Below are 26,772 nucleotides of genomic sequence, written 5' to 3' on the forward strand. Positions count from 1 at the left end.
TGGTAAGGGGGATTGAACTGAGGGCCTTGAGCATGATAGGCAAGCACTGTACACTGAAATATACCCTCCAAGATCTTTATCACCTGAACCACCCTTTAAAGTACAGGTAACAGGATTTCAACATATGAATTTTGGTAGAGTATAGAATTCAGCCCATAAAACACAGTATAAATACATGCTTCAAACAAGATGGGAGCTAACATCTGCATAATATGAGAGCCATTCTTTCTTCTGGTAGAAGGTGCACAGGAGAGTAAGTTTAAAAGGTCATTTAGGCAGCATTTATAAATTCTTGTTCTATGTCTGAAGAGGGGAATATAACAGTCTAGATAGTTCTTGGTTTCAATAAATTTGTAGTCGACTATGGGAGGAGACAATAATTAGGCAGGCAGTTATTTTATTCTCAGTAAAATACAACTCGAACAGTTTCTGTAGATTACACATGAGAAAACTACAAAAAAAAACACCAAAAAAAACCAAAAAACAAACAACACCCCTGTCAGATTCATTACCGATCAATGTGGCTACCATGAACCATCTATTTAGATAGAGAAATGGTTTTGCTAAACACTTTTCTGACGTAGTTCTAGTACAAAGGATTATTTTAAATCGACTTTTTAACTTTGTTTGAATCTAGTTTCTATAGAGTAGGGCAAATGTGAACAAATATGCGTGCTAATAGTATCATTTCTTGAGTAGCTAATACTGTTTTCCATATATTGCCTCTAATCCTTACTTTAAAAAGTCTGCAATATTGGTTTTGTGCTGTTACAGGTGAAGAAGAAAACTCTGGCCGAGTGTGATTTCAGCAATGCCAGAGACTACAATTAAGATATGGCTGAGATTTGAATCTTGACCCAAGTGTTCACAAGGTAGATTTTTTCCTGGAGCTATTCTGGGACTTAATTTCTTGAAATTTCTGACCGCAGGTTGTGGAAACTTGTTTTAGATGCTGGGAAAAACTAAAGATTTCAAGAAAAACTCTGAATTGTATTATTTGCAAGTTATTACACGCTACTGCAACGAACAATTCTGAAATACCGAAAAAGGATCCACCTCTCTGTTGTCTCTTTACGAGTAACACAATACTTGGCAAGTGTTCAGAACTGGCAGCTCGGTGGGCATTAGTCGATACTGAAAAGGCGAGTAAAAATCGTCACTTCAACAAGAAGACCTTGTGCAGATGCTTTTACTATGTTTAACGGCGATAAGCGTCTGACAAGGAGGGCGATCAGGTCCGCCAAGATACAAACACTGACTAGAAATCCTGTTACTCACTTCCGCAGCGCAGCAGTCGCAGTGGATATACGTCATTACATAAGGCGGGACTTCCGTCCCGCGCGTCCTGTTCGACGGAATGCGAGAGGTCCCAATCTGTAGGCGTTTAGTGACCCACCAGCGTATACCATTGCTATGAGCCGGGTCTTTTGCAGCTGTTTGGCTAGCTGGCGCTGCGCGCTCATCCCCGTCTTCTACCAAGCACACAGTGTAAACCTTTGCACTTAAGTGCAGGGCGTGCCCAGGCTCTGCTCCTCCCCACCGCCGGCCCTCTGTGGGCCGCTCTTTCTTCCAGGGGGCGGGATCAGCAGCAGGGCAGAGCTTCCCCTTCCTCGCCACTGTGGTTTCTCTTGTCATCTTTTCCGACTCGCCGTTTCTCCCGGGTTCCCGGGTGCTGACGCAACCTCGAGCACACAGATTAGGAGCACAGGGTCCCTGGAGACGCTTAGCGAGGAAGGCGCCGGCCAATGGGCGTCCAGGGGCTGTGGAAGCTGCTGGAGAGCTCGGGGCGGCAGGTCAGCCCCGAGGCGCTGGAGGGCAAGGTGCTCGCCGTGGGTATCCTGCGCGCCGCTGCGGGTGGGAGGCGGCGCTGGCGGAGAGAATCGCCTGGAAGTTTCCCCAGTCTCTCCTGTCCCTCAGCTTTGCGGTGGTGCAGCTCTGGACTGAAATCCCTGAGTGTGTCACTGAGGGCCAGGGCTTGGTGCCTCTTTGCGTTTTGCTGATCTCATCTGCAGGGTGCGAGCTCGGTGTGGGGAGTGCGAAGCAACTCCTGCAATGAAAGCCGTTTGGAGTAGGGGCAGGCACCGTCGGTACTGCGAATCTTACTTATCCCGGGTGGGAATCTGCGGGTGGACTAAGTAGAATTCTGACCGTGGTTTTTAAAAACAATTTTTTGTTTTATTAGTACATGTTTGCAGTAGAGAATGATTTCTTTTATCTCGGGTATTTGGTGCTTGGATTTAACACATCTAAATTCTTTTTACTTCCACCCTTGCTCCATCTCTTGGTTCCCTTCCCATTTGCCAAGATCTATCTTTCTGCTGCTTATTATATTTTACGAAGCCATGAGATATTTAAATTCATGTCTCCTATTTATTTCACTTAACGTTGTCTCAAGGTGGTGCATTTTCCTACAAATGGCTCACCTTTGCTTTTGCCTGTAATTTGCAGTCTTCACCATTTACATTTCTTAAGCAGGAGGATAATGTTGATAGGTATTTTATTTTTTTAAGAGGTACAGTAACTTATCCTTTAAAAGTGGCTTTTGAATAAGTTCGTGTGATAAAACTTTGAAAAGATTTACATTATTTTTTTCCCAGCTCTTGTCGATTGGCTTTTAAGGACGATCCTGTGTTTGGTTGATCTTGTGTCATTGGTATTAAATTTTTCATTATGAAATCAATACTGTTTTTGGAGTTTTGACTTTTTAATTCGTTGTATAAATCCCCCACCCCTTCGACTGGTTATTCGAGTTTTCGAAATGGAGACCAGAAAGTTATGTAAATACAGTAATAGCTCTGAGCATGTGTCTGAGAATGAAGTAACTGGCCCGTGTGTCAATTCGGTAAAGTCATTGACTGAGGATGCACAGTTAATTTTTAAAGTGTAAGCTTTATTCTTTTTGATTTCCGTTTTTGCCAGCCGTATAATATGCAAATATATTTGTATGTATTTAAAAGGTTTTGTTAAGGATACTTAAGTTGGGGAAAATGAAAAGTATTTTAAAACCCGTGAGCTATGTTGCCCTCTAGTGCTCTCCGGGTATCATTGCATTGTAAAAGTTTTTGACAACTATTAGAACCCTTAAAAACTGTAGCAAAATTTAGGGTCATTTTATATTGAAGCTCTCATAAAACATTAAGAATTTGTAATACTATTGAGATGACACTTGAACTGTGTTAATTCCAGTCAATCAGTGGGCTAATTTGGTACCATACACCTTTAATCCCAGTATCACACACCCTGTGTCTAGACAGCTCTGGAAAGCCCCACCTAAGAATGCATGAAGTTTTGGAGGGACATCTAGATACAAGCTATAACATCTCATATGATAGTGTAGCAAGCAGAAACAACCTAAGCAGAACATTTATGCAATGCAGTGTGAATCTCAGATAATGCCAGCTCCTATTTCTAAGGACCTGAATCACTTCTGGTGACCACCACTACCATTTATTTTTGTGTGGGCTGTTGCAACTATATTAAAACTAGTTTTCCTATCATTTGTCTCTGGTGTTCCCTAGAGTAATCTCTATTTTACAATCTGGAAATCATCTAGCTGTGTACATTGTGCCACATATACCTTGGCTCCTGCCATTTATCCTCTTCTGTCATGCAGGTATTGAACAGGAATGCCTTCTGCCCTGGGGCATTTGCATTTGTTGCCCCTTTTCCTGTAGGTCACTGGTGTGGATCTAGATTTCTCTTCTTTAGTTAGTCCTTCCCTGAGGAGTCTTCAACTCCCAATTAGTTTTTAATCCTTTTATTTTGGTGCTTTTTCTTAATTAGGTATTTTTTGGAGAGGTTAGAGGAGAAAGGATGCTTTCTTATTTTTTGTATTCAACTATATGTACAGAGACTTCTATTTATCCTTAACTGGACATTTGTTATATTTCTGTGCATTTTAGGAGTTCTGACAGAATCTTGAATATTGAGTTGCCGAGTTACATACAAGTCATGCATTTTTATAAAAAAAGTTAACAGTGTAAGTAATAAATAATGTAATAATGTTGGAAAGCATTTATTTGATTATATACCTCAGTTTTAGGCTCCTTGGAGTGGTGTTAAAAGACATATAACAGAAGCTAGTGTAGTTTCTCAAATACATTGTATGAGTAATAGGAAATTCTGTGTGTGCTTAACATAACATAAACCTGAAGCTGTTCGATGATAAAACTAGTGAAAGCACAGACAAACCAATTTCTATGGGAAAAATCCATTATAATTTAATGTGGTGTCTATCTATCTGTCTATCTTTAATTTTTAATTGTCCTCCCCAATAGAATGCAAGCTTTTCAAAGATAGGGACTGTTCTGTTCGCAGCTGTGTTGTCAGATGCCTTTCCCTAATGACTTGGACATGCCTGGCTCATGGGAGAGCTCAAGTGTTACAGGAGTGAGGCTTCCATTGCTTGTTTTGTTATGTAGTATATGCTCAGTTAATTGTCTATTGGCCTAAGTGTTTTCTGGTAGCACAAGTTAGGCAATGTGCACTTATTTAAATATTAGCTGCCTCATTTAATACCATCTGTTTACTGCACGCTATACGGTGAGTCCTGTGAAAGGGATGGAGTGTGTGCATGTGTGGTCTGCAGGCACCGTGGAACTCACTTACTGCTTGGTTTTCCTCTGCTAGACGGGAAACTCCAGAGGGACAATCACTATACTTTTGCCCCAGTGTTTAGAAAAAGTCTTACTACGTAATAATATTATTAAGACCAGTGGTTCTTAATCTGGGCTGGGGAAGTGACCCACAGACTGAGGCTGCGGAGCAGGAGATACGCAGAGGACAGTGTGTGGTAGACCTGGAGGCTGGAGGTGCTTAGTGATTTCCAAGGTTTGAGGAGAGGCTGAAAATGTGTCTGGAGAAAGAACAGAGGCCGGGTCACCTTGGGCTTTTGTAAGTTGTAGGAGGAGCTTTGGATATGATGCCAGAGGCCAAAGGAAACTGGAAAGGGCGTTTACCACTGATGCAGTACTTTTAAAGTGCTTGCAGGCAGAGCTGGTGGGATTTCATATGGTGGGATGATACCCAGAGTTCTGGCTCAGGTGATGGGAGTGACATGTGCTGAGCTGGGGGCCTGGGCAGCTGGCTTGTGTGACGTCGAGGTGTCCATGAGGTGTCAGGTGGAGCAGTGACTATCCTGTCTGGAGAGAGGGGGTCCAGAGGGAGATCAGTGAAGAAAATGCCTGGCTGAGTCGGAGGACTTGGCCAGGACTGAGGGCAGGAGTCCCAGGCAGGGTGCTGGGTTGCTCTTTCTTCCATTATTTCTCCCTCTTTCCCTCCTCTGTCCTCCTGCCCTTCCTTCCATTTTGTGTTTGAGACAGTCTCCTTATGAAACTGGACTCAAGCTTGCAGCATCCCTCCTGCATCAGCCTCCTGAGGCAGGGATTCCAGGTGTACGCCACCATGCCTGGCTCATCCTTATAGCCAAATACAAAATGCATTTTTAAGAAAAGTTTAAAAATATATGAAAACTTCAAGAAGAAAATATGAATGGTTTTTTACTTTAGCCTAGAGAATTACTCTTAGTACTTTAGTGCCTGATCTGTTTGTATAAAATATATTACATGTGTTATAAGTTATTTATTTATTTATTTATTTATTTATTTTTTTAATTTTATTTAAGAGGAAAAAGAGAAAAACACAAAACAAAACAAAGCGGTGTAAGGGTACACGTAATACAGAACTACAAAAAAAAAACATAATAGTAAGGAATCACCTGCTAATAGATTACATATTATCATCTTGGAAATAGTTGCTCAAATCACAGTATCAAAGAATACAAAGTGGACATTCAAACAGAGAGACTGCAAACAGCTGTGTTCAATGATCCAAAAACATTAATATAGTCAGCTATTTAACACCCCTAAACACACTTGCTGTTATATCCGTTAGAGCTCTTTTTTTTCCCCTCTCTTTTTTACAACAAAATTTACACTTTTTGGATTTTATTACTCCTTAGTTCTTATTACTTTTTTGGGGGGAGAGAATAAAGTCAAATATGGAAAACAAAGCTGTCAGTCAAAACCAAGGATAGACATAGCACATGATGTAGAACAGAGTACAAGGTTATCAACAATGGTTATCAAAGTTGTCTCTTGTTTCCTTAAAAAGAATAGTCTATCTCATTATATATTATAAAGTTGGACAAAACAGTAGGGAACAAGACCAATAAAACTTAGGTATTGTAAACATTACAGGACTTCCAAAGGAGACAACAGTCAAACCAGAATGGGCAACTTAGTGAATCTTATTGCCTTCAAAGTAGTTGCCTATACCCTCAAACTTGATATTATCATAGAGAATGGAACAGAGTCTAATCAGTCAAAACAAGATCGTGGGAGCATTACAGGACTTCAAAACAAGTATAAGTTATTTATTTATTTATTTTTTTGGTACCAGGGATTGAACTGAGGACCTTGCACTTGCCAAGCAGGTGCTTGTGCTGCTGGGCTAAACCCCTGGCCCAAGTTACACTTTTTGTGACCCATTAGACTTCTTTTAGAAGTATTTTTTTGAATTATCTTCCTTGTTGCTAAACATGTTTCTGCAACTTCTGTTTTTAAGAACGCTTTGACATTCAAGCAAGTCAGTAGATAGTAATTTAGTTCTTGAAAAAACCTGTTTTAAAGCTTTTAATTTATTTGTTTTTGATGTTTTCATCACTATAAACAAATATTCTTATACATACATCTTATTGATACATCATAATGATCCCTTGAGCATAAATACCTGGAGTGGAATTCATAGGAAAAAAGAGAATGACACTGTTTAAGGTGTTTTTTTTGGCTATGAATTGCAGAGTTGTCCTCCAGGAAAATGTTACTAGCTTACTAATTTTTAGAAGAAGTGATTCTTTGCTGTGACGCCTTTCTGAAGGCCGTGTTTATGCTGCCTAGTGTTAAGATTCAGTATGCAGACCGCAGCGGTTGAAACCAGGCTGACTGGCGTCCAGTCGCAGGGCCAGACGGTGTTCAGTTTCAGGTGAGCGGTGGTACCTGCTTGGTAGCTTCGGGGACATCCGCATCGGGAAATTGAAATGGTGAGGGACAGGGAAGAAACTCTTGTGTGTTTTCCTTGACTGGTTCTCTCAGACATTAGCATTTGGTTAAACCAAGCGCTGAAAGGAGTCCGAGACCGCCAGGGGAACTCCATCGAAAACGCACATCTTCTCACTTTGTTCCATCGACTCTGCAAACTCTTGTTTTTTCGGATTCGCCCAATCTTTGTGTTTGATGGGGATGCGCCACTGTTGAAGAAACAGACCTTGGTACGTATCACTGAGTTTTATTTTCTCTTTAGAATTTCAGTTAAATGCCCATTATCTTATTTTCGTGATGCTGGGGATTGAACAGTGCTGGGAGCTGTCAGTGAGCCTGGCCAGGGGTCTAGCACTCCCTCTTAGAATTTTAGAAACCAGCTGGTTTTAATACACAGCCACTTTAGTTTCAACTACTTCTTAAAATTTAACAGATAAGCAGATTCACTTTTTACAAAGATATGTGTGTTCTATGAGAGACATCATGAGGCTAAGGAAAAAAATGTAACTGAAAACTGCTAGAATTTTTACACTTGAGAGTTTTCCCTGTAGAATCTGTTTGGGTATTTCACGTTCATTCTAACTATGCCTCCATTGCTTGTAACATTATGGGAAACCTATGTAGGAAATGTTCCCCTAAATGTGAGATTGAATATCCCTAGTGGTTCAAGCCTTTTGTTTTTAAAGGTACATTGAGTTTTAGGAGGAAAAGTGCCGCGTGGCCCTAGTGATGACCAATGCGGGTTATCCAGAAAGTTAATTGGATATATGGAAAAAAATGGGAATGAATTTCTTTACTGTTCTGAGAGTAGTTTTTATAAATGTTCAAGCAGTTGAGATGATTGCGTCATTTTGGATATAAGATTTGTGTATGTTGAAATGTCAGCTGATCATTTTATAATCAGACCAGGCATGTAGTAAGTATTTAGTTAAGTGGGGCATAGGGTAAAAGTAAGAATTTGTAACTTGGATGTTGTTGCCTCTGGACTTGAATGTTGCAGTTTTCTGTGATCTGAGGGATTGTCTTTATCAGATAGATTTTGGAAAGATTAGAAAAGGACATCTTGGTGATTTGTGTTACATTCAACTGTAAGCACAAAAATGTCTGTTTATCCCAAATCGGACATGTCTTATATGATATTTCTATAGATTTTAGGAGTTCTTTTGTCAGAATCTTGGATGTTGAGGGACAGAGTTATATACCAGTAATGAATTTTTATAAAAAGCAGGATCAGTTTACAGCTCAATGAATAAATTAATACAGTAATTTTAGAAAACACTTGATGATGTGCCTAAGACTTTTGGTGACATACATATTAAAAGATATTTAACAGAAATAAAACATATTACTATTTTCTCAAACTTTTATAAGTAATAGAAACTCTGGGTGTCCTTCGTATAACATAAACTCAAAGACATTTATTGATACAACTATAGTCTGGAAATTTAGGCAAATCAAATTTGCAGGAAAAGAAAACCACTGAAATGATTTTAACAGACCACACTGCCTTGAAGTCAAATCTTACATGTTTTTTGTTTTCAGGCGAAGAGAAGACAGAGAAAGGACTTAGCGTCCAGTGACTCCAGAAAAACTACAGAGAAGCTTCTGCAGACCTTTTTGAAAAGACAGGCTATCAAAGCTACCTTCAAACGCAAAAGGCAAGAGGAAAACGACGTTAGTTTTAGAGACTAATTTGAAAGCATTTCATTTTTGTGTGATTCTCTTTCCCTTATTTTAACTTTTGATAGGAAAATAAAAAATGAAACTAGGAAAGTAAGTAGGGTGTCATTGGACCTGGTAATTTGAAATTGTGAACCCCCTCTCTTACATAAGCGTCATGTTTGCTAATAGATAAACGCTGTAGTATTCCTCGCGTGTCCTCCCCTGCCCTTCTGTATGTAATTTTTGCAGTGCTGCGGGCTGAACTGAGGCTGCTGTACTGCGCAGCCGACCTCTTGCTGTTGTGGAGCTCCTGCTCCTGACAGCAGTTGTGGCTGTGGCCCCCGTGAATTCCTTAGGCTGAACTTGCCAGCTTCCCAGCACTGGTCCAGGGAGAGCCCTGCCTTGGAGCAGAGTTCACGTAACCGATGGGAGAGGGTCACTGATTAAAGTCTGCTGCATCAAATCTCTGTGTAAAGTTACCTGTGCTTTTCAGAAATGAAGCCCTACCTAGTCTCACGCAAGTTCACAGAGAGGACATCTATGCTTTGCCACCCTTACAGAAGGAGGAAAAACACAGGTAAATGTGTATAGAAGAAAATTCCTGTAATCGTTGTGGTATTCCAAGGAGTTAAGCCTTCATATTTTATCTACGTGAGGGTCCTTGAGGGAATGTAGCAGTGCAGCTGAAGGACCTGTGGTCTGTACCTTTTGCAGTATTTTGCACTTTGGCCTTGTGTGTTGGTGATCCGAGATTCATTGTTCTTACCAAAGAGCCTCTGCTGACTCTGTGGGTTTAAGGTGCAGGAAGACTTGGATTTTAGTTTTTCTCACGCTTTGCATGTACTTACTGCCTCTACTGCTTCTGCCTAGTGTTCTCTTTCCCGCCACCATCCTGAAACTCCACACCCAGCGTCCTTTTGCTGTATCATTGACTTGTCCACCTGCCCTGTGTGATGCTGCCGACCCCCTCTCGGTGGCTCTCTGGCTGCTCTTGGCTGCTTCCTCCTCTGGCTGGCTGCTGTCAGCAGCTTTTTGTTGAACTGTGCATGGTGAACTAAAAGTCGTGACAGCCTGTCTTTGTCCTTAGCACCCCGGACCCGCTTTCCCAGGGACTCCCCAACAGAGCAGGCTTTGCATGAGTCCAGTTCTCCTCACTGCTGTCGCTGCCACCACCTTATTTCTCAGCTTACTGGAGGTGCCTCCGGACTTCTGTGTTTGTCCCTGGTCTTACCCCTTGTGCAGTAGCCTCTTCTTGACACGTCCAGTCTCTGCTTTGTAGGATGGAATATTTTTGAAAACCACACCTGGTACTGTCATTTCCTTTTTAAAAACCCTTCCCAGCTTCTCATTTCCCTAGGCTAAAACTCCAGCCTCTAATTGTGTTCTCACCTCGTCCCTTAGTTTTCCATACTGTCTGCGGTTGGGTTTTCATTTCTTTGTTTCCAGATAGTTACCGAACTTAGTTCTTCTGATGGGAAAACTTTCTCTGTGAACCTTTCCATCCCTTCAGCTAGATCCTTGCACTGATTGTGGCTGACTCCAATCAGAGTAGTTGTTGAGATTCCAGAAAGCTTCATGATTCCCCAAACTAGGGAGCAGTGCCTCTCCGTATTGTACCAAAGCAACTGTAACTTCCTTTTCTGAGGCCGTATTCTAACTGCTTCCCCACATATGGTCCCTGTCAGGCTGCAGCACTACGATTATGGGGGTTTTGCTGTCTTACTTTTGTGGCCCTGTAACTAGTAGCACCTGGTACTCTAGAAGTAGTTTTGTGAGCAGTCATTAAAATCAGACATGTGCTTGACTTTCAGTTCAGAAGAGGAAGATGAAAAAGCGTGGCAAGAAAGAATGGATCAGAAGCAAGTTTTGCAGGTATTTAAGTAATTTTGGAATTGAAAATTTTTTTGTTATTAGAAATGAATGGCATTAGGGCTGAGGATTTAGCTCAATGGCATAAGTGCCTGCCTGGCAAGTGCAAGGTTGGGAATTTGATCCCTGGTACTCCCCCACCAAAAAAACCCCACTAGAAGGGAATGGCATGAAAATTAGTGATAACAATGAGGTAATGTGAATTTATGAAGATTCCAATAAAAATAAAGGCATACCTTTTTTATGTGTGTACCTTATTTATATGTATATAAATGCCTTATTTATATGTGTATATTGGTGTATATTGCACATACATACAGAATTTGCCATTATGCACACCTGTACGACCAAACTGTTTTCTTTTATAATCAACCAACTGATGAACCAATAAATACTTAGTAATGCATGGTTGTGTGAATACAGAAAACATACCGTCTATAAGTAAATGGTATGTCATGTGGGTGTACTTTATTTTTTTATTTTTATTTAAAAAATTTTTTTTTATTTCAAAGGGAATAAAACAAAACAATAGAATGGAGCAAAACAGAACAGTGAGAACAATGTTTCAAAAACAAGACAGAAGAAAATCCCTGATAGTTGCTATATTATACATTGCTATCCTCTGAATAGATGCTCAGATTATCAGCGTTAGGCCCGCAAAGTCAATCAAACAATACAAGCATTAAAGTTTTTTTTTTTTTTTTTGCTTTTTTTCTTTTTGCTTCAGATTCTATCATCTCAGCCTGTGTTCCTTTGGCCCAGCTGGTACTTACTGGGGCGGGGTGGGAGGCAGCAGTGCTCTTCTTGTCTCCTAGCTGATGAGCCAGCTGGCTCATAGATAGGAGGGTGTGAGTTGGCTTCTTGGTTCTCTTCCCAGCCCACATGGCTGCCATGTTGGGTGTATTTTATTACCTTTTTTTTTGTACCAGGGATTAAAGTCATGACGTTGTGCTTGCCAGCCAGGCAGTTACACCGCTGAGCTAAATTCTCAGCCCTGTTCATATTGTTTTAACCAATCCGGTGAGAACTACCTTAGCTAAAATCTCAAGGTCCTGCATCTCAGGCTCTGCTTTGTGTGTGTGTGTGTGTGTGTGTGCGTGCATGTGCCCAGGACTTTAATGCTAAGGTTCCCTATTACCAATGCAGCAGGTGATAGCAGGCTTTGTTACAGTGGTACTTTGGTTCATGAACTTAATTCTTTCCACAAATCTGGTTGCAGAGTTTATTGCACTATTCCAGTTGCAACTGAATTACAAGCAAGTATATGGTGGCGCAGGCCTGTAATTCCAGCACTCTGAGAGGCTGAGGCAGGAGGATCACAAGTTTGAGCACAGCCTGGCAGCTTAGTGCCTTAGCAACACATTGTCTCAAAATAAAACAAAAAAGGGGTGGGGATGCAGCTCATTGCAAAGTCCTTGAGACCCTCGCACTTGCTGTTCCTTCCACTTAGGGTTCTCTGTCCCCAGTCAGCTTTCTTGGTGGTCTTTGGTCCCTGCGTCCAGGTCCTTTTTCTAGTAGGGACCTCTCTGTCATTTGGATATTTTCCTGTTCTCCTAGTCACTCTCACCAGATTAACCCATGTGATTTCGTCTTGTTTATTTGCTTCCTTGTTGGTCATGAGCCTTTCTCCACTGTGGAGGTCAGGACCCTCCTCCTGCTCACTCTGCACAGGTCCCTGGTACCTCAGGAGAGGCCCAGCCCTTGGGGATGAGGTGCAGTGTTATTCATTCATGCATGCATGAACGGATGCATCCCCCACCCAGCTCCTTCCCTCTGGTGCCTCCTCAGATTGAAAAAAATACAACCATCACAGCATCATCATTATGGTTTCTTCTTTACAGGAAGAATTCTTTCGTAACCCTCAGGCCATAGATATCGAGTCGGAGGACTTCAGCAGCCTGCCTCTGGAAGTGAAGCATGAAATCCTGACCGACATGAAAGAATTCACCAAGCGAAGGAGGACATTATTTGAAGCAATGCCGGAGGTAAAAGATTCAGTAACATGCACGTGTAGATTAACGCTTAGAATTAAGAACCTCACCAAAACTGTTCATTAGCAAGAAGAGTAAATTGATAAGCAGGACTTAGATAATATCTCGGTTTCCAGTAGAGAGCATTTGTGTGTCTCACAGATCCTATGGTGCATCCTTATTTGTGGGTTTGAATGGATAAAAACTCACTCAAAGAAATCTTGACCACCCACCCGATGCCCTAAGATGAGGTCTCTTCTCTGTGTTCTGGGAGGACCCACAGTGTTGCTGTATGCGTCTCAGCGCCAGAATGGGCCTGTCTTGCTCACCTCTGTATCTTCAGCTCAGAATCGCTCACATGCCTGGTATGTGATGAATGGTTCAGTTCTTCAGTTCATGAAACTAACTGTAAACTGTAACATTCATTGTCTACAAAAGCAGATGGTGTGGTGAAATTGAAACACAGAAAAGAAGGTCCTGGCCTTGATCTTGCACGCATATTTTCTTCTGTAGTTGTAGAGTGGCCATTGGGCCTCTGTATTCCCTTCCCTCTTTCTGGACCATGAGGATAGTGTTTCTTTAACTAGGACCCCGACGAGAGCTTCGCAGCTGCAGGAGGCTGGACAGGTGGCGTGTGGAGTCTTCTGTGCTCCTTGCATTAGTTCCTCAGTCGTGCCACCGTGAATTACTCACCCTCTTTAGATGCTACTGAAGGAGTTATTTCCTTTTCTGTCACCACCACCTGTGTTTCTGATACAGTTTCTCCTGACCCACTCCAGGACAGTGTGTTAATTTGGCAGCCTTATTCCTAATGACGCGTAGTGTTTTTTTAAAATTTTAAAAAAACATTTGAAAGCTTTTGAATACTTTTGAAGTTGATACCAGAAAGATCAAAGTATCCATCGCATCCTTGTTTTTCCATGTAGAATGGTGAAGACACGAAAATCCTAAGGTGCACTGAAATGGTGTTCTTGTGTCTTGATTTTATAGGAGTGTATTCATTTTTGTTTCAGGGGAAAACTGCAGGCTCCATCTGTCAGGCATTTTATTTTATTTTATTTTATTCTATTCTATTAGCACAAAGGCTGTCTGGGTAATACCTGAGGAAGCAGAATTTGGGCCATGCAGACATGACTGGGAAGGGTGGAGGAGGGCAGCCCCTAATGATTTTCTCTTCTTTATTCTCTTTCCACAGCCATAGTGTCTTGGGGCTGGTAGACAGTTGGGTAATGTGGGCTGGCATCTAACTGGGTCTGTAGTTTCCATGGAGTAGAGAAGTTTGAGTCACCCAGGTGGGACTCTGTACCCCTGCACACTGTGTAATTGGGGTGTCGGTCATAGCAGTGATGGTGAAAGGCAGTGATAATGACAGTAATGACGGTAATGAAAGAGGCCCAAGGATGGAGGTCCGTCTCCTTCTGATCCAGACCTTAGGGTTACTTCACTGATTGAAGTCTTAGCACTCGCTTTTGAGTGGCTATAACGATGTGTCTCATTGAATGATTGCGAGAATGAATGGTGGTAGTTTCTATAAAAACCCTTAGAAGAAAGCCCTTTATGGGGAGTGCTTTATAACTGTTAACTGTTACCGTCAGTGGCTCTGATAGCTGTGACTATTATGGGGGGTCTTCTATGGGCCAGCAGCGTGGACTTGCTTTCTGGAAGACTGAGCTTAATCAGCTATGATGGTTCTGCCACGTATACATGCTCGGAGCAGATTTTTTAATATATGGTTAAATGGACAGCATTTATGATTCTTTTGCTTATGTCTGTTTTTAAAATATTTTTTTAAAAGGTAGTTACAGTTTTCTCTAGTACTCAACTTTTACTTTTGTAGAAGTACCACTAAGGAAAGGAGGTATTTATTTTTTTGGGAGGAAAGAGGTGGAAATGTGGTACTATTATTTGTATTCAGTGTAAGACAAGTTTTGTTTATTTTACCTATAGGAGTCCAATGACTTCTCACAGTACCAGCTCAAAGGCTTGCTTAAAAAAAACTATCTAAACCAGCACATAGAAAATGTCCAGAAGGAAATGAACCAGCAGCACTCAGGACAAATCCAGAAGCAGTATGAAGAGGAGGGGGGCTTCCTGAAGGAGGTGGAATCCAGGCGGGTGGTCTCGGAGGACACCTCACACTACATCCTGATAAAAGGTACCTGGCAGCATCATTGGTCTGACAGTTAAAAACCAGCGATCCGTCATGGCTCAGAGTGTGCTAAACTCCAGCCTCTGGTGTTATTTGTGGAATTCTGCTTATGAACAGTAATTATATAGAGATGTTAACAGGTTACCTATTATGGTGCCACCCTACTTCAAAACTAACTAATGACTTGACTCTCAGTTCACTATTAAACGCAGTTTAAGCGTCTCGTCCAGCTTACCAGATGCGTGGTGTCACACTAAAGCTGTGTAGTGAGAAACGTTTTAATTTTTCTTCAGGTCTTCAGACTAAGAAGGCTGCAGCCGCGGGATCAGAGTCTTTTCCTTCTTCCAGCAAAATGCACAGCACATCTTTTGACCCCAAGTCACCTCCTGATGAGAAGCCGAAGCCAGAGGAGGCGGCAGAGGCTGCACCTCCTTCTCCACGGACTGTGCTGGCCTTGCAGGCTGCCCTGCTGGGGGGCAGCTCGGAAGATGAGCTGGACGGCGGGCAGCACAGTGCTGGGGGAGTTCCGGCCCCCGCGGGTGACGGCTCCATGTCACCTCGGACACTCTGGGCAATCCAGAGAGCCCTTGACGAGGACGAGGACGTGTGTCCACGTGTGGGGGACAGCGTGCCAGTGGCAGAGCCGGCAGTGAGGATCGAGCCCAGGGAGTGTCCTGGCGAGGAACGTGGGGAAGGACTTACGGGGCTAGCTGGAGGGGGAGCGCTGGTGACTGCAGGGCCCCCTGCCCCTGGCCCGGGCTCTGCAGAGGAGCCTGCAGACCAGGCAACGGACGTGGCACGTTTGCGCAGTGCTCTCGATGGTCAGGGAGGTGAATCTCCTGTTTCTCCAAAGCCAGTGTCACCCACTTACACCGCAAAGGAAGCCTCTCAGCCCAGTGCCGAGGCTGCGGTTAAGGGGAGCAGAGGTCCTCTTTCCTTAGCACCCACAGAGAGGCCGCACGGTGATGCCCCGGGGCTGCCCAGAGGGGGGGAGCCCACACTGCAGATGGACCTCGGCCTGTCTGTGAGTCGGGGGGAGACCTCCACTCTTTCAAGCGACGATGAGACAGAAGCTGGACGAAGTCCTGCTTCGAAGGCCACTGGCACAGGGATTTTACAAGAGAAAAACACAGCAAATGTCCCTTCACGGGGAGCTGCCCGCTTAGGAGATGCAGGGCCGTGTAGTGCTAAGGAACACGGGAACTTCCTGAAAACCATCGAAGAACAAGAGAAAGCGGCAGGCCGGGAGATCATTTCCATTCCAGAGTCCTTGGAGCCGCTGGGAATGGACTCTGAAGAGAGCGAATCTGATGGTAGGTGCTGCCCCCTTCCGAGGTGCAGATGGCAGGGTTCTGTCTCCCTGGGACTGAGAGACCCTCCCGCGTAGCCCCGGGCCTGCTTCTAACAGACAGGGACCGGGCAGCAAGGGCAGTGACTTCCCACTGACCCAGCGGGGAGTAGAACCCTGTCTTCCCTGCTTTACTGTGTTTTGTTGTAAAGGGAGAGGAGTCCCCAAGTGAAGAATGCAAAGCTGTAGGTTTTAACCAACCAAACCACTTCTATTTTGAATTAATGGCAAGCTTTAAAATGTGGAAAGAATATTGTAGAAAAGTCTGGTTCCTTCATGCCGAACTCGCTGGCATTTTGCACACTGATTTTATTGTCTCTGTCTGTGGGTTGTCATTCTTTCTAAACACAGCACACACACACACACACACACACACACACACACACACACCCTGTGTCCTGATGTCTATCAGGTTTCTACGTTCTGATGTTCCTATTGCCCCTTTGCCATGAGTATTTGTGGAAAGAGATTTTGGGGCGGTGAGGCCCCCCGCCGTTTTAGCATCCCACTGACCACGTTTTTCTGAATTAATCACTGTCATGGTGGTTGCCAGATGGTGGTTTTGCAGTTCATCATCCCTTAAATGTTTGCCAGTTGGCACCCTGATCTAAGGAAGATCTTTCCTGTCTCTCTTTTTTAATCAGTGAGGGCTCTGGATTCCTGTTTTGTTCAGCGAGTTACACTCTGACAGTGTCGTAATTCACTTTACTGCTGTTTTTGTCTGAGCTTGGCCAGTGGGGCTGCTCTACGTTGGTTCCTGTGGCTTTTGACATATTTTGACATTATAGTTTGAGCGTTTCCTTGGCTTCTGACCAGGATGTCCTGGGCTCATCTCGTACTCACCCTGTCCCAGCCCTGTTCTCAGACATTTCAGCGGCAGCCTGGTTCTTTCAGTGCAGCAGGGTGTTTGTAAACCACGAGCTGGGTGCTGGGTGTGCTCACTGTGAGCCGGGAAACTTGTCTGTATGCGCGTGCGCACGCGCACACACACACACACACACACACGTGCACACATGCACAATACAGCACACACATTTGTATCTGTTTACATCAAGATTATTGAGTTCATGTTGATACCTAGGATTCAATCTCACATCCCAGGGGTTGTTCTAGCCTGTTCCATCTTTTTACATTTTCCTGACAGTGGGAGCCCCATATTCTTTTGTATATTTGCTTATGGGCTTCTTTCTTTGTATTTAAACTTATCTCCATCACGCTGTTTCCTCCTTTGCCCTAGCCCCTGCCTGTGTCCTAATTGTTTCTTGAATCCAGCCAGATAGGCCTTACCTACCTGCTCCACTGGAGGGAAAGAAAGGAACCAATACTTATTTTTAAAGAAAGGACAAGAGAGGAGGGAAGGAAAGCAGAGGAAGAAGAGCTGCTTCTCCTGAGTACTTAACTGGGTTTTTTCAGTTTTATTTTTTGCTGTCTTTATACTAAAATAGCATTAAAATACACTGGACAAACTCTGAGATTGTCTCTATGCTTGTGAATTCAATGTAAGTTAACTTAGAACAGATATTTTTTATAAAGCAAGTATTGAAGTCTTTGAGCATTTGGTTTCTATTTTCAAAAGCAGTTATCTAGTTGAACTTACAGGCATTTGATTAAATTGGTTTACTAGTAGCATGTTATTTAAGTGTTTTCTTTTGGTGTACAGCATTTTCCAAGAGTCTTCAGACAGTTCTGTAGTTTCAGGATATCCCATGTCAGCTGTCGAGGATGTAAACTGATTATTTTGGTGCAGGGAGTTTCATTGAAGTGCAGAGTGTGACCAGTGACGACACACTTCAGGTTGGATCCACCGAAGCTCCCAGTAGTCCCTCTGAACCGCAGGAAGAAGAACCCGGAGGAACAGAGGAGGAAGAACCTGCGGGCGACACCCAGCGCCTCCTGCAGGACAGCTTAGGAAGCGAGGACTCAGATACTGAGCCGCGTAAAGAAGCTGAGAAAGATGCAGATGATTCATTCAATGAATGGCAAGATATTGATTTGGTAACGATGTGACATTGTGTTTTAACTTTATTGGTAAAGAAGCCAGGAGAAGCAGCTTCTGACTTTTAGGCTGTTTCTTGAATATTGATTAGCTCTTCGCAGTACACCTTCTTGTTGATTTCTCCATTTTGTGTAGGTTACTGTCTGGGATAGATTTCCCTTTCCATGTGAGTTAGTGAGGGGACTCAAAAGAAACGGCAGAGTTGTGCTTGGAAATCCAAGTGGAATAGTTGGTAAGGAGGAAGGGTTGCTGGAAGTGTCAGGTGATAAAATGCAGGCTTCTGTGACCAGGGATCCTAACTGGATGAATAGACTTACAAATGCAAAACATCATGTTCTAGGAGGAGCTGGAATCCCTGGAGAGTGACCTTTTAGCGCAACAGAATTCACTCAGCGCACAGAAACAGCAGCAAGAACGGATCGCGTCCACTGTCTCAGGACAGATGTTCTTGGAAAGCCAGGTAGGTGCAGGGGGTGTTGGCCGGACTTCCCCGGTAGTGCACTGCCCCCTTGTGGCCAAGGCCCGTCTTGCATCTTCCTGGATCACCATGGGTCTGTCCCACAGGAGCTTCTGCGCCTGTTCGGCGTTCCCTACATCCAGGCACCCATGGAGGCAGAGGCCCAGTGCGCCATCCTGGACCTCACTGATCAGACTTCGGGAACCATCACTGAAGACAGTGATATCTGGCTGTTTGGCGCTAGACATGTCTACAAGAACTTTTTTAATAAAAACAAGTTTGTAGAGTATTATCAGTACGTGGACTTTCACAACCAATTAGGTGAGAATTGTGTGAACTTCCTGAAACGTACCTGTGCTATTTGCCACATGAATATTTTGCTTCCTGGGGAGCTAAGTTGGTACATTAGTGGAAATGGTGGATCTATACAAGTTCTCAAGAATGGCTTATATAGGGGAATAGGATTTTAACAATTAGACTTAGAAAGTTAAAATCTGAGTACCTGTTGGCTTTTTCTGTGGTTGATCACCTGAGCTGGTTAGTTGACCAGTTACCAAGATCTCTAGAGCAGACCGGGGTGGGAGAGGGAGGAAGCAGGTTAAGTCTGGCCTGCTCTCGGGCCTGTGTCAGTGTTGTGGCATTGATCATCTGTTTTTCCTTTTAGCCAGCGGTTGTGTGAGTGGCTCCTGTGTGCCAGTCATGCTTGGCAGTGGGAAAACAGCAGCGGCTGAGGCAGTCTAGTAAGAGAGACAGACGATAAACAGGCACATTGGTCATCATTTGATAGTTGGCAATGTGCATCCTACAGAAAAAATATAGCAGGAAGGAGAGAAGTGAGCCATGGTGGGAATGTGCGTGCCATTTCCAAGAAGGGCCTTCTCCACATGTGACCGTAGGGCCCACTGTCTTAAGGCAGTGGGGAGCGAGTGCTGTAGACTGGCAGCTCAGCGAGGGGTACGTCACCCTGAGGCAGGAGCTTGTGTGGTGTGTCCCGGGGAACAGGGAAGCCAGCGTATGGGCAGGAAAATGGAGGAGTTAATGTCAGAGTGCGGAGGGACTAAAGTCAGGGTGATGCGTGCTAGGGAAAGGGGCTGGGTGGGTGGGGTGTGGGGTACAGAAGAGGGAGGCGACGAGGAGTCAGCTTCTGAGCACCTGGCAGGGTGGCCCTGCCTTGGAGGAGACAGGGGAGACTGAGGATGGCTCAGAGTAGGACAGCAGGCGAGGAAGAGCTCAGGTCTGGATGCATGGGACTGAGGTCCCCGAGAGGTATGGGGATGGCAGCTGAGCATCAGTGACTGTGGCATAGAGAGGTCCAGGCTATAAAGCCAACGCTGGGGTCAGCACGTAGCAGAAATTTAAAGCTGTGACACTGGATGAAGTAGAATTCCATTTAAAAATAATCTATTTTTGAATCAGAAAAGAGCTATCTGTGGCTCTTGGATGAGGAGATATATATCTGTATCTGTATATATATATAGTTTACACAATGAAGTGGTTATAAATGTGGTATAAAATTTTTTGTCAAGTAAGTATTAGCAGTAATAATGGTTACTCTTCTAGGATTGGACCGGAACAAATTAATAAATTTGGCCTACTTGCTTGGCAGTGATTACACTGAGGGGATTCCAACCGTAGGTTGTATAACTGCCATGGAGATTCTCAATGAATTCCCAGGACATGGTCTGGACCCCCTTCTAAAATTCTCGTGAGTTCTTTCTTGGTTCTTTAATTCATGTGTTTTTATAAATACTCAGATTAATAGTTCCATGGCAAGCAGAAATACTGAAATGACACCTGGGTTTGGAGGCAGATTCATTTACACTGATGATCACTGATCGGGATCTCAAGTTCTGATCTCAGCTGGTCTAGGACTTATATGGGATAAGCAAGCAGGCAGCACAGAGGCAGAATGGCTCATCATTTGGGGATTGGCTTGTACAGTGTGCATCACAGTGACCAGCTGTGCATTGCAGTGACCAGCCATTTCTAAGATATAGAAGCATCTGGATCTGGAACGGGAACTGTTATCTGGGCAACCAAGAAGCTGAAGTACACTGGTGAGGGCCATCTTCTGTCACATTTTTCCCCTCTTTTAATTTCCCCGGCAAATCTGGGCATATTACATGTGATCATCTGAGACAAGGTCCAATTAGAAGCTGTCAGTGAACCTAGGATGGACCCTAGCCAGCTCCCTAAAATCATCTTATTGTGGAGTTTTTCCCTATGTTGTTTTTAAGAAGAGACATAATTTAGGCTGTCTGTTCTGTGACATTACTCAGGGGTGAGGGAGTTAATCTGACCTAGGAGAGTGTCCATGTCTTGGACAGTCATCAGATTTTGGTCAAGTTTTTGATTGTTATATTCTCTTGGGGCAGCCATCCACAGAGTTTAAGGCAAAAATACACAGCTAGCAGGGGGCAGGGGAGCAATGATTGGAGTAAGCAGCCCGAAAAGACACAAAAGTCAAGGTGAGAGGTATGGAGCTATCCTGTGAATGATGTCTTCAGGCTTCAACCCTACATGGACTGGTCAGCATCCATAGTGACCAGAGCATGAATGGAGCACATTATCTCTTTAAAATGAGCCTTAGAAGAACTGTCCAGGTAAATTTTCCAGCAGACCTGAGGCTGGATTTCTGAAAGTTAGAGTTGTTAATATGTACCTGGATTATATGTGTATGTGGGAATATATTTACTGCCAGTGATCAAGGTAGGCCTTGTGTAGGGATGATTTTCAATGCAAGGCTCTACATACTTCTTCTCAGTGTGGGAGGGAATGGGAGGTTGGGGCCAGTGACCAGACCCTGAAGCTGAGCTAGCTACAGGGATACAGGTGCCAGCACTGTGGCTTGGGTTTGAAGACCATATGGTGGGTGTGGCTGTGGCTGTGATTAAAATGGATCTTCTGGGATTACCAGATAAAGTTTTTTTTCTGGCTGGGGTTGATGCTTCTAGTCAGTCAGATCCCCAGAGGAGACTTCGGCTCTGGACTAGATTATTTTGTGTTGTTGGTGACAGGTTCCAAACAGCAGCAGGAACAAGTTTCAAACAGCATCATCCCCACAAGAGAGTTCTGGCCAAAATAGTTTTGTTCAAGGTGACCACAGTGTACTTCGGCTGTGGGACTTCATTGTTAAGAGAGCTACTTTCATCTGTCAACACGCTGTGCTCAGCATGTGTCAGGAGATCTATTTTTTAGAACAGTTCACCCCAGTACGGATGTGGCACCTAGACAGTTAGGTCTCAGTCTGAAGTGAATTTGTCAGCTTTCGAGATCAGAAGGACAGTGGCTGTTAGAGCTTGGAGGCAAAGTGAGGAGACAGCCCTTAGGCACTGAATCCAGGTATGTGCACAGGAAGGCCACTGGGCGCCCCAGGGGCTGACAGTCTGTGTGAGCATTATTGTTTTTGTGAGCTCAAGGATCCAGATTCTATAGAAGTGAGATTCTGTAGCAGCCCTAAGAAATTTGCAGAGTTTCTTTCTATTAACCAGTTTCTGCCTGATATTGCAGAAGAGCTTTTGTGCCTTTCCAGAAGACAGTTGGAAAGTGTCATTAATCAGAAATGCTTTTTAAAGAGGGAACAAATTTTTGAACTCTGGGAGGTTGAGCCCAGGTCAGTTGCAAAGAGAAGCTGGCTGGGGTCTGGGGATTTAGCTCAGCGGCATAAGCACCTGCCTTGCAAGCAGGCAGTCGTGAGTTCGATCCCTGGTACCGATAAAAAGGAAAAAGACAAAAAAAAAAAAAAAAAAAAAAAAAAAAAAAAAAAAAAAAAAGAGAAGCTGGCTGACAGGAGCCAACTGATGTCAGAAAAAAGCATCCTTTTTTAGGTCCAGGAAGGTGTAACAGCAGACTATGAGTGGCAGAAGACTGAGCAACATATATGGAAGATAATTGTGGTGGCATTGGCAACTTGGCATCTTGGAGATCTTGAATTGGCTTTACAGGCAGGAGAGGTATATTTTAGCAGTTTTACATCTATACTGTTTTCTCGGGGGACTGTGACAGAGTGGGAAGGGACAGAGAAACTGCCTAGAAAAAGTATGGCCTTGGCCAAATCTGTTGTTGGAGCCTCCCTGAAAACAGTAGGAAAGTTCTTAACCCCTTGTGACAATCAAGTCCAAGTGAGCTGACTTTTTATCTCAGGATTTTCCCACGTGAAGGGGCTTATGGGAGCAACTGGCAAGCAGAGGTAGGCATCTTTTAAATCTGAAACAGTCTAGAAAGGGGTGTATGGGTTGGGAACAGCAGAGTGAAAGGCTGTGTTGTTGATGGCACAGAGACCTTGCCCAAGGTGATCAACTTTCTGTCAGGCTGATGTGTGCTGCATGCCTGATTGTGCTTCCTGTGACATCTGACAGCACTGAGGGGGAGGTCATGGTGAGACGGTATGGTTGATGGCCAAGCCCAGAGGTGAGTCCTTAATCTGTACCTCAGGGAGGAGAGTTTCGAGAACTTTAGGATTGTGGTTATCTGTGTCAGGCTGATGCAGGCATCATCTTCCTCTCAGAGTACGGTCAAAGTTGAGAGTGCAGGATTAAATGAGAGGAAGGCTGACGGACTTGGTGCAGAGAAACAGTTGCTTTTAATTTGAAAAGGAGTTCTCTTCCCACAAGCAGTATGGGTACTGGCTTACACAAGAGATGACACCCCCCCGCCCAGGCTGCAAATTTGTGCCTGGCAGAAGAGGCAAGAGTCCTAGGTGCTATGGGCTCCTGGTGGCCCAGCTAAAGAACAGAGCCCAGTTTGGCCTCGTCTGGGCCCATCAGACCAATGCAATCTGATCGACGTTGAAGCTTTTGAGAGTTTTTATTTTTTTAATCTGAATGGGCGTTTATTGTTTAGTATCTATAGTCCTCATAACTCATAGACAGAGGGTGTGGTTGTCTATCAGACTGGATTTTCTTGTGGACATGAGCTGCTTTTATTTTATCAGGTTTCTGGGTAGCAGTGATTGATAGGCTTTTCCCCCTCTTCTTGACGTCTTTGTGAAGCGCTTGACTGATTTGAGGTTTCTTGGCAGGATGACCTTTAGGAAAGGCTATAGCAACTCATTCTTCAGGGCTGACAGTCCAGGTTTTCCTCAGTCATGTGGAACTCAGGAAGAGTTGTTGACATTCACCTCAGGTGGGCATTAGAGGATGCTGTCTCACCAGGTTGGGTATAGCCATGAAGCACAAGGTTCAGTGGGAGGACTTCTGTGGCCAAATGTAGGCAGTGGCCAGCTGGAGCCAGTTCAGTTGGCTGGAAGTAGGCGAGTTGGGAGTGGAGAGTGAAGCTGTAGGTGTTGGCAGCAATGGTGGTGGTGATGGGGTGCCAAGGTGGAATTCTCAGGAAGGATGGGCTTCTTTCTTCCTTTTCTTTTAGATGCAAGGAGTGGTTTGGTTTCACTTTTAACTCTGGAAAAGCCTTTTTTTTCTTGCAGTCAGGAACTGTGGGTTTTAACTAATTCTCATCTCTGACTTCCTGCTGTGTGTGTTGTGCCCCCATTTTGCCCTGTATCGATTGCCATGGAACTGCAGGCCAGGGCTCAGTCAGCGCTTCCCAGTCTTGGTGCACATACGGAGCAGCTTATTGCTTATGCTGGCCATTCCTCTCACACAGTCGTTCAGCAGGCACCCAGAGGTTAAATATTCCAACCCTTGAGAGTGGCCTTAATTAACAAGAATTGACCAAGCTCTTCTGTTCAAACTGAGCAGAACAGACAGACTGACTAACTAGGGTAACCCTGGGGTATTATGGGAATCAGGCAGGCAGGCAGATAGACAAATTGCTTCCTCCTCTCTTTAGGGTACATTGTAAGCTGCTTGAGTGAGGCGCCAGGAATCCTCCTCCAGGCCTTTGAGGGGACTCGAGAAATCCCAAGGGCACACATTCCCATTGGGACCTGGAGAAGTCCTTGTTCTCTGTGAGGGCCACAAAGTGACCAAAGAGGTCAGCTTGGTTGGTCTTCCTGGCTAGTGCGCCAGATGCAACAGCGAGCAGAAACACTGAAACAAAACCCAGGATTTGGAGGCAGATTTGTTTACACTGATGTTCAATGGTTGGGATCATTCCCAGAATACGAGGTCCTGATCTCTGGTGGTCTAGGGCTTATATGAGATAAGCAAGCAGGAAATACTGAGGCAGAATGGCTTGTCAGCTGGGGATTGGTTTATACAGTGTGCATCATGGTAACCAGCTATGAGCACAGTGACCAGCAGTTTCGGAGAGGCAAGAACAACCAGAACTGGAGCAGGAACCATCATCTGTGCACCTAAGAAACCGAAGTGTACTGGTGGGGGAATCTTCTGTTACAGTGGAACTGTTTCTTAACTCATGAGCTGTCGTCAGTCCTACTCATTGAGAAAACGAGGAGTATGGCTGAGGTTCCTGCAGTACGCATGAAATCAGACTCAGTTTCTGTCTTTAGTTCACAGTACCTGTGTATTCATAGCAGCATCCGAGTTGCCAGTTCATTCACTCAGATATTTACTCAGTAGCTTCTGTGTGTCAGATCTGAGCCTACCAGAAGCTCCTCATGTTTGTGGAGATGGAGAAATGAGCGTAATCTTACTTCTGTGTGGGTAGCATCTGAGAAAAGTGAGCCAGAAAAGAATGTGGAAATAGAAGGCCAGGAGCTCGACATCCAGCTGCTGTCCTGTTCCTCACCCTGTGAATGCTGTGGCACGGCCAGTGGTAGAATCTCTCGCTGTCCAGAGCCCAGCATTGGCTGTAGATTTGCGTACAGCTTTTTGAGTGTGGAGACTCTGAGAGTTACGCATAGGTCTGTGGAGTAGCAGTGCTTGGGCCAGGGCCTTGCTTGGTAATACAGTACTTGCCTGGCATGCACAAGATGTGAGGTTCAGTACCAGTACTTCTGAAAATAAAGTAGAATTCGTTCTTCAGGTTTGCCCTTGATGCCATCTTTTGTTTAAAGTTTGAAATATAATTTGCATGCCTTAAAGTGTACCCTGTTGTTACTATTTTCTTCAGATTTTATTTTTTATTAGTACTAGTTGCAGTACACGATGATTCCATTGCTCATGCGGAGCTGGTGCCTGACCAGAGCACGTCTTAGTTCCTTTTATCCCTTCTGCTTCTCTGTCCCCCGCCACCCACCTCGAGGTCCCCTACCTTTCTGCAATCAAGGTGAAAAGTGTCTAGTGTATTCCATTAAGTGCAACAGTGGGTTATAAAACAGTATCGTGGGCCTCATCAGGTTTTTATCTTCAGAAATGCATTAATGTATAGAGATAGGAAGAGACCACTGGTGGACAGCCGTGTCAGCAAATGGCCTTCACTGTTTTCCGCTGTTCCTGGGAATGAGATGCTGAGCATGTTTTGCTTTTTGTTTGAGTATTTTTTGAGTTGTGCTATTATCAGATGTCATAATTAGAAAGAATGAAGAATGGCTATAAATAGATGAGGTGATGGGTAGGTTAATCAGCTTGGTCACGGTAATCATTTCACAATGGTTTGTATGGTTTGTATGTTAGAACATATTGTAAGGCCGGGAACTTAGCTCAGAGTTATAAGTGCCTATCTGGCGAGCGTAAGGCCACGAGTTCAATCCAAGATACCAAAACAAACAAAAAAACCCCATTATGTACACCTTAAATATATATGACTTTTTCAACAATTATACTTAATAGAAGTGTGCAACCCATGGTGTTTAATGTATTCATAAGATTATGATGGCATTTTGACCAGCAGTTTGTGATGAAATACTCTGGTGGTAACTGATTTAATTTAATTTAGTGATCAATTTTATCTGCAGTGTTTAGAAAATGCAAGGACATTCTCTGAAGACATGGTGACTAGAACCACTGAAATAGGATGAGAAATGATTGTAATGACCTCCGTCCAGCCTTAGCATGCCTATCAATGTCTCTGATTAGTAATACTTTTAAAAGTCTCTCTACTCATACTTATCTTTTTTTTTTGGTATTGGGGAACAAACTCATGATCTCACGCTTGTCAGGCAGGTGTTTATACTGCTGAGCCAAACCTAGCCCCTTCATACTTTTCTTATAGAAATTTGTATATCGTGGATAATTTATTTGGTATCTCATAGATCACTGTGGATTAATAACTTGAAAAATTGGCAATAACTTTATTATGCAAGTGAAATAAATACATAATAGAAAAATTATAAAGTATAGATTAAAAAAGATTACATTTAACATTTTGGGTTACATAACTAGGATTTTTTATGTACATTGTACTCTTAATTATATATGTATATATATGTATATATAGTTTCTTTCTTTTTTTTTTTTTAACAAGAACGGGACTTGGGAAGGAT

General features: G+C 43.7%; 1 protein-coding gene across 1 annotated transcript in view; it reads left to right on the top strand.

Annotated features, from left to right (window-relative positions):
• Window positions 1-1,589: 1,589 nt before the first annotated feature.
• Ercc5 (ERCC excision repair 5, endonuclease) overlaps window positions 1,590-26,772 on the top strand; it is a 30,213-nt gene continuing 5,030 nt past the window's right edge. Inside the window, exons 1-12 of the mRNA XM_063247002.1 lie at window positions 1,590-1,833; window positions 7,092-7,267; window positions 8,580-8,695; window positions 9,193-9,276; window positions 10,511-10,571; window positions 12,410-12,553; window positions 14,486-14,693; window positions 14,981-16,000; window positions 17,783-18,030; window positions 18,372-18,491; window positions 18,596-18,809; window positions 20,049-20,193. Of these exons, the coding sequence (XP_063103072.1) occupies window positions 1,746-1,833; window positions 7,092-7,267; window positions 8,580-8,695; window positions 9,193-9,276; window positions 10,511-10,571; window positions 12,410-12,553; window positions 14,486-14,693; window positions 14,981-16,000; window positions 17,783-18,030; window positions 18,372-18,491; window positions 18,596-18,809; window positions 20,049-20,193 (2,624 nt within the window). The 5' untranslated portion in view covers window positions 1,590-1,745. The remainder of the gene's footprint in view (window positions 1,834-7,091; window positions 7,268-8,579; window positions 8,696-9,192; window positions 9,277-10,510; window positions 10,572-12,409; window positions 12,554-14,485; window positions 14,694-14,980; window positions 16,001-17,782; window positions 18,031-18,371; window positions 18,492-18,595; window positions 18,810-20,048; window positions 20,194-26,772) is intronic.

Source organism: Cavia porcellus, unplaced genomic scaffold, assembly GCF_034190915.1.
Source record: "Cavia porcellus strain 051 isolate PalLab524CR breed Dunkin Hartley unplaced genomic scaffold, mCavPor4.1 scaffold_4, whole genome shotgun sequence".
Lineage (NCBI taxonomy): Eukaryota > Metazoa > Chordata > Mammalia > Rodentia > Caviidae > Cavia > Cavia porcellus.